This window comes from Bubalus kerabau, chromosome 17, assembly GCF_029407905.1.
Source record: "Bubalus kerabau isolate K-KA32 ecotype Philippines breed swamp buffalo chromosome 17, PCC_UOA_SB_1v2, whole genome shotgun sequence".
Taxonomy (NCBI): Eukaryota; Metazoa; Chordata; class Mammalia; order Artiodactyla; family Bovidae; genus Bubalus; species Bubalus kerabau.
Genome location: NC_073640.1, coordinates 57,165,796 through 57,173,441, shown reverse-complemented (window position 1 = coordinate 57,173,441; position 7,646 = coordinate 57,165,796). Strand labels below are relative to the sequence as shown.

The window sequence follows — 7,646 nt, the reverse complement described above, 5'->3', positions numbered from 1 at the left end:
TTGTAATATAGTATGAAATAGGGCACATGATGCCTCCAGCTTTGTATTTCCTTTTCAAAATTGCTGTGGCTATTTAGGGTCTTTCCTGATCTCATACACATTGCGGAATTGTTTGGTCTATTTCTGTGAAAAATGCCACTGGAATTTTGATAGGGATTGCACTCAATCTCTCAATTGCTTTGGATAGTATGGACAGCTTAACAATATTAATTCTTCCAGTCCATGAACACAGGATGTCTTTTCATTTATTTCTGTCTTCTTCAACGTCTTTTATCAAGGTTTTATCAATGGCTTTTATTATAGTCACAGAGTTGTCTTGTGATTATATTATCACCACAGTAAATTTCAGAACATTTCCATCACTCCAGGTAGAAACTCTGCATCCCTTATCTGTCATCCTACAGTCTCCCCAGCCTGTGGGGATCCACTTTTGTAGATCTATTTTTGTCCTTATAGAGTGGCCTGTTCTGGAAATACATGTGGAATCACACAATATATAGTCTTTTGTAACTGTGTATTTCACTTAGCATAATGTTTCAAAGTTTATCCATGTTGTAGCACATGTCAGTACTGCATTTCTTTTTATTGCCAAATGATGTTCCACTGTTTGAACAGACCGCATATAGTTTATCCACTTATCAGTTGATGAACATTTGGGTTGTTTCCACTTTGGGGCTTTTGTGAATTATGCTGCTAGGAACATTCAAATACAAAGTGTTTGTGTGACTACCTGCTTTCATTTCTCCTAGGTAGATACATAATAGAGGAATTGCCGGGTCATCAGGTAACTCTGTTATCTTTTGAGGAACTGCCAGAGTATTTTCTAAAATGGCAGCATCGTTTTACATCCCCACGGGCAGTGTATGAGAGTGTCAGTTTCTCCATATTTTCACTAGCACTTGCTACGGTTATCTTGGGACTTTGTTTTAAACAGGGTCCCTCTGGCTGCTCTGTGCCGAACAGGCTGAGGGAGACAGAGATATTAATAGAAGCTGGAGACCCAGTGAGTAGGGACTATAATTGTCCAAGCTGCAGGGCATGGTGCCTGGACCAGAATGGGGGCAGCAGAGGAGGTGAGAAGTGACTGGATTGTGGACAGACTTTGAAGATGGAGTTAATGGGATTTGTTGCTAGAGCAGTTGTGGGGTGTGAGAAAAGGAGACGGGGAATCAAGATTGACCCATCAACTGAGATGAATAAGACTGGTAGGAGAGGGTTTGGCAGGTGGAATCAGGAGCTCAGTTTTGGGCAACTGAGTGTGAGATACTGCAGACATTCATATGGAACGTCCGGTAGGGACTGGGTATTCCATGCTCGATTTACTGTTGGAAGTCATCGCACGTTTCCTTAATAATTCAAGTCAGAATTGAATCTGCAATCCAGGGTCTCAGTTTCTCCCTCCAGAAAATGGGATCAGGAGTACCACTGCCATGAGGCTGGGGAATTCCTCTGCAGCACAGGGCAGGGTTGCACATCTGGAAACCAAGGTAATGCGTAGAGTGAAAAGGTCCACAACCGGGAAGAGAAATGGAGGTTACGCTTGGTTCAGACAGCGTCCGCCTGTCCATCTCCCCGCCCCCAGCCTCTGGCTGCCATTAGAGACAGGGAGGGAAGATTGGGTCGTCACCCTGTCTTTCCCCGCTCTGAGCCGTGTTTCCTCCTTGGGGGCTGCCCGGGCCAAAACTGCTGATGGAAAGCAGCTGCGGGAGGCGCCGAGGTTAGGCGTAAACCCAGGCCCCTCCCCGGCGCCGGCCGACCCCGCTAAGGGAGGGGGACGGGGGCGCCCTAACTCCCCTCCGCTCTTCCGCAGCCGGGCCCGGGGCCCTGGCACGTCCGGCGCGCCTGATGCTTTCCAGATGTGAGCCTAATTCCCCTCCCCCCTCCAACCTGGCCCTGCTGCTCCCGCGCGATAGGGGTTTGGGGAGCCAGGGTCCGATATCCCCCTATCAAATTGGGGACCCAGGCCCGTATCCCCTGCCGGCCGGTCTTGCTTCCCTGTTCAGGCGGTAAAAACCGAATTGGGATGGAATGACTGCAGTAAAGACGCTTCTCTCCCAGACCTCCACGTCTCTCCTGGGCTTGGCCTCCGCCCCTCCCGTAGCCGGCTAGGGAGGCGTAGTCGGGAGCTGGTCCCATGACCCGCCCCTCGCGGCAAACCACACCCAGGACACGCCCCCAAAGACACGCCCCGAACACGCCCCTCCTAACCCCGGCCCCGAACTTCCACGCCCCTTCGGCGTCCCAGCGGTCTTGCCTCTGGGACGCGCCTCTGCAGCCCCCGCCTCTGTCGTCCGGTCCCCAGCGGAAGGCGCGGTCGGTCGTGTCTGTCTCTCTTCCCCCTTCTGTCTGTGTCTTGGTGTACGTGTTTCTCAGTCACTGTTTCTGACTACTTTTCTGTCTGCGTGTCTCTCCTGTACCCTGCACGTCTCAATCTCTGAAACCCTCTGCCTGTCTCTGTCTCTCTTAGTCCCTAGGTCTCCATCTCTCCAAATCTCCGTCTCCGTGTCCCTATCTCTGCCTCTGTCTCTCCCGGCATCTCTGTCTCCCTCTCTCTGAATTTCTGTGTCCAGTCCATCTTCAGTGAGCTTTCTGTAGCTCCCTCCACCTTTCTGTGTCTCTCCCACCTCTAATTCCCAGCTTGCCAGCGGCGGCGCTTTGCCCTCCGGGTTTCTACCTCCTACGGCTTTGGCGCCGGCGGGGTGGGCGGTTCGGCGGACCGCGGGCGCCCCCGTGTGGCCAGCAGGGAGCTGCCAGGAGACGACTGCGGGCTGAGTGTGCAGCGCCCGCAAGAGTGTGTTCAGGGCAGGACACTATGGGCATCCGTGGGTGATACTCGCTCTGTGAGTGTGTACTACTCTGAGATCGCGCGTGACGTCCAGAGGTTGTGCGTAGCTGTGTGACCTTGTGAGATTTTCTCTGACAACCAGAAACTGGGCGTGACTGTGTAAAATCGTGTTCAGTTCAGTTCAGTCGCTCAGTCGTGTCCAACTCTTTGCGACCCCGTGGACTGCAGCACGCCAGGCCTCCCTGTCCATCGCCAACTCCCAGAGTTTATTCAAACCCATGTCCATTGAGTCGGTGATGCCATCCAACCATCTCATCCTCTGTTGTCACCTTCTCCTCCTGCCTTCAATCTTTCCCAGCATCAGGGTCTTTTCAAATGAGTCAGTTCTTCAAATCGTGTTACACCGAGACATTGTGTGTGACCGTTTACGTGAGTGACCGAGATGACATATCGGTGACTGCGTGTGACACCATGAGTTTGGGTGTCTCTGAGACACTATTTGGGGGACTGTGACATCGAGAGACCATGTGTGAGCAAGAGGTCGTGTGTGACTGTGCAATATGGTGAGGATGGGAGAGTTGTGTGTGTCCACGGGGAGACGGTGTGTGAGAGAGGGCAAGAATGAATGAGAATGGCCCACCAAGTAATGGTGTGAGAAGCAGTATGAGAGACCTGTGGGGAGGGAAGCTGAGTGTGAATGACTTTGTGAGTGTTCGACAAGGATGTGTCAGCCACAGTGATGACATGTGAGATGCCGGGTGTGCCTGTGTGTAACACAGATCGTGTGGGACCCTGAGAGACTGGCAGAGTATCATGACAGTGCATTAGAGAATGTGCAACTGTCCAGGACGCTCAGATGAGCATGCAAGAGAAACCTCATGGGTGTTAAGTTGTGACGCCGGGAGGCTGCGGTATGAAGGCAGCACCTGTGTGTGATACAGATTGTGTGAGGCTCAGCAAGGCATCTTGAGAGGTGGTGTGTGGAACTGTGTATGTGTGTGTCTACACTTGACGCTCAGGGTTGTCCCTCTGACTGTGGTTGTGTAGGATGTGACTGGTGGTGATGGGCCTCTCGGAGAGATCGTGAGGGACTGTGTGACATTTCGAGAGGTCGAGTGACTGTGTCGCCGCTGAAGGTTAGGGCAGTTCAGGAGACTGTACACAGCATCATGTGACACAGCGAGGGGTTGTGCATCTCTGCGAGGGACTGTGAGTGTGATTCTGTATGCTGAGAGGAGATCATCTGGGATGGGGTGACACGGAGGTTGTGGGTGTGACAGGGTGGCAGAGCGTATGTAATGGAGTGTGAGGCTGTGTGGGACCCACAGGAGAGATTTGGATGACTGTGGGATAAATGTGGCAGAGCTTGGGGGGGGGGGAGGGCCCATCCCAAGACTCTTTTCCTGTGAGTGTGTGTGTGTGTGTGTGTGTGAGTGTGACAGAGACAGAGACAGAGATTGAAAAGGGAGACTGACACAGAGAGAGAAAGGGAGAGAGACACAGACACACAAAGACAAAGAGAGAGATGGACAGATGTAACGAGAGGACCCAGAGAGACAGGACGCGAGGGTGATGGGTATGCTGGTGGCGGTAGCAGGAGGAGGCGGGTCCTCAGGGGCTGTGCCCCAGGAGAGGGGGCGGGGCAGAACTGAGGTGGGTACCCAGACGCTGTGTCTCTGCCACCCGCCGGCCTTCCCAGCCCTGAGCAGCAACAGGTAGGAGGCTATGGTCCTGAACCCCGACAGCTGGTCCCTCTGCCTGGGAATGAATGAATGCATGAGTGAATGAGTGACTTTATCCTTGCTCATCTCCATCAGCCTGTCTTTCCCTGTCTCTCCATGTGCCCTCCTCTGTCCTCTTTCATCACTCTGGGTCCCCTCCTGCCCCTCCACTTCCTTCTGTCTGTTCCCTGCCCTTTCTGTCCTCTCTCCCCTCTATCACTGTCCCTGTCTCGAGCACTCCATTTGCCCTTCTGTCTACCCTCTCCCACCTCCGTCACTCCATCTCTCCCTAAGCCTTCCGTCGCCCCTTCTCTTTCCTCCCTCTGTCCTTTCATCCGCTCTGTGCTTCTTTCTCCCATATCACTCTGTCTCTGTCCTCACACCCCTCTCTCCCTGTCTCTACTCCCGTCCCTCCCGCCTGTCTCTCCATCTTTCTCTCCCTCAGTCTCTTTATCCCCCCTCCCCCTCCCCATCTCTCTCTGTTTGTCCCTGTCGCCATCCTCCCTGTCCCTCTCCCAGTCCTGGCTGTGTTGCCCCCCTCTCCAGCCCTTTCTCTGGCTGCTAATGAGCAGAGGAGCCTTTGAGGTGGCCAGGGCTGAGATGGGGGGCTCCCTTAGGGGGGGCGAAGGGGGCAGCTGCTGCCAAGGCCCTAATGAGGCCCCCTCTGCGCCCCTCCCGCGGTGATCTTAATTCCTTCTTCTCCCTGGAGCCACTGCTAATTGGCCTGGGGAGGGCCCCCTCCTGGCTCTTGCACTCTCCCCGGGAGGTGAGGACACCTGGATCTCTGGATCCAACACCTGTGTTCCTGTCCTTCTGTCCCTCCCTCCACCTGCCTCTCGGCCTCCCATCTGTGCTTCCCCGCTGCCTTCCCTCTCTTCCCTCTGTTCCCTCCTTCACCTGCCTCTAGGTACCCCATCTGTGCACCCCTCCAAGCCTTCTCTTGGCCCTCTCGTCCCTGTTCATTGGTCCCTCTTTCGGCCGGCTTCTTGGTCCCCCATCTACGCAGATCACCATCTCTCCCCTTTTCTTCTCTTTTCCTGTCTCTTCCTCCACTCTGGGCACCGCATCGGTGAGCCCTTCCACGCACGCCCCCATTACTGGGTTCCACCACCACCGCCAACCCTATCTGGGAACCCACCTTTGCCCTAGCCTACTCCTTCGCCCCCACTCCCACCGGCTTTTAACCTTTCCCCGCCGCAGCCATGTCCAACAACATGGCCAAGATCGCAGAGGCCCGGAAGACCGTCGAGCAGCTGAAGCTGGAGGTGAACATCGACCGCATGAAGGTGCTGGGTCGGGGTGGGGAGGAAGGCCGCGGGCTTCGGGGCTGGAGTCTGGACTGGTCAGACTTGGGAGTGGAGCCGGGAGCCCGGGTGGAAAGATCCCCTTCGGAACCGGACTGGACTCCAAGGAAGGGGGGTGGGGGGTGGGGAGCGGCTGGACAAGGGGGCTGGACCGAGAAGGGGCGGGGCCACACCTGGGGTGGGGCCTAAGGGCGGGGCCTGGCAATGGGAGGGGCCGGACACGGGGGCGGGGCCTGACAAGGGACGGGCCCGACTAGAGGAGGGGCCCAGGCTGGGGCGGGGCGGGGCGGGGCGTGGACATCTCCCCTGGGTGCTCGCAGGTGTCGCAGGCAGCGGCCGAGCTCCTGGCCTTCTGCGAGACTCACGCCAAAGATGACCCGCTGGTGACGCCGGTACCCGCCGCAGAGAACCCCTTCCGAGACAAGCGCCTCTTCTGCGTCCTGCTCTGATCCCTCCCGACAGTTTGACCCCCGCACCCCGTCAAAATATGAATCCAATAAACGTGGTGACTGCGGGGGTGCCTGTGCTCTCAGGGAAACTGAGGCGCATGCAGAACCTGGGGCCACCATAGAGGAGCCCGTGTCCCTTCTCATTCCTTCTTCGTGTGTGTGGAGTGTGGGGGTGTGGGGCGAGGTTATGTGGACGCGGAGCAGGGGGATATCAGAGGACATCCTGCGTCCTGGCTCTGGCCTCCACCGAGTGTTCCCGCGATCCTGAATTGATTTAATCGTCCCAACAGCCCCAGAAAGCAATTGGCTACTTGTATGAGGAAACTGAGCCAAAGGAGGTCCCTTAATCAGAGTCACAAGCTAAGAGAGAATGGGGTGAAGACTGGACGCTCCCGCTCCCTGAACCTCTCAGCTGGCGGCTCTTCTTGCCTCTCTCCTGGGTTGGAGGTCCTTAGAATATCCAGTCCCCACCTTTCTTGTCCCCTGAATGGTTCCAGCCCCTTTTTACACATGGGCCTACTCCCTACCACAGCCCCGCCCCCACAAGCACTGAACTTGTCCCTGTTCGTTTATTCATTCTTCCAAACACTCTTGGTCCTGTAATGGTTGAAACAGGGGTCATGGACACGTCCAAGACAGCCCTGGCCCTGGGTTCCTGGGGTTCAGAATCCAGTGGGAGTGACAGACCTGTCCTCGGATAGTGATGATTCAGAGTGGGCAGGGCTGGGATGGGGGAATTCAGAGGGAAGGCCTGACTCATCTTGAAGGTCAGGGAAGGCTTCCTGAGGGAGGGGACATCTGAGCTGGTACATGGTGGGAATTAAACATGGGGACCTAGAGAAGAGAGAAGTTGGGCTACAGGAGACAAGTCAGTATGTACATTCTTTTCTATTTCCTTTTATCTGGGGACACGGATTACGGTGACAGCCCTGATTCCTCTTCTGTGTTTCCCACTTCATACACTGGTGATCTCCAGGACCTGTATTTGTTGTTTAGCTGCTAAGTTGTGTCTGACTTTTGGGGACCCCATGGACTATAGCCCACCAGGCTCCTCTGTCCGTGTGATATTCCATGCAAGAATACTGGAGTGGGTAGCCATTTCCTTCTCCAGGGGATCTTTCCCACCTAGGGACTGAACCCATGTCTCCTTCATTGCAGACAAATTCTTTACCACTGAGCCACCAGGGAAGCCCTTTTAGGACCTATGTAGCCAGCAGTTAAATGAGAGTTCTTCACATAAAAGCCCACCTTGATGGCTTCTTCCATTTGCAAGGTCTGGGTGACCTCAGAACTGCACAACCTCCACGGTGACCAGAGGCTATGAGATGGGGCCCTGGCTTTTCAGTTTGCCAAAATCCCCACCACACCCGATTGTCTCCCAGTGAGG

At 55.1% G+C, this 7,646-nt stretch overlaps 1 protein-coding gene across 4 annotated transcripts; it reads left to right on the top strand.

Moving 5' to 3' along the window:
• Positions 1 to 1,765: 1,765 nt before the first annotated feature.
• GNG8 (G protein subunit gamma 8) lies at positions 1,766 to 6,816 on the top strand. 4 transcript variants are annotated; one of them, XM_055552222.1, is made up of 3 exons: positions 1,766 to 1,858; positions 5,707 to 5,792; positions 6,131 to 6,815. In XM_055552222.1, exons 1-3 carry the CDS (start codon positions 1,846 to 1,848, stop codon positions 6,257 to 6,259), a joined length of 228 nt encoding a protein of 75 aa, XP_055408197.1. In that variant the 5' UTR covers positions 1,766 to 1,845; the 3' UTR covers positions 6,260 to 6,815. The 4 variants fall into 4 exon arrangements, with proteins under 4 accessions (XP_055408197.1, XP_055408196.1, XP_055408198.1 ...); XM_055552221.1 differs by lacking the exon at positions 1,766 to 1,858 and adding an exon at positions 3,185 to 4,500 and having other exon boundaries at positions 5,707 to 5,771; positions 6,131 to 6,256; XM_055552223.1 differs by lacking the exon at positions 1,766 to 1,858 and adding an exon at positions 4,341 to 4,500 and having other exon boundaries at positions 6,131 to 6,814.
• Positions 6,817 to 7,646: the final 830 nt, after the last annotated feature.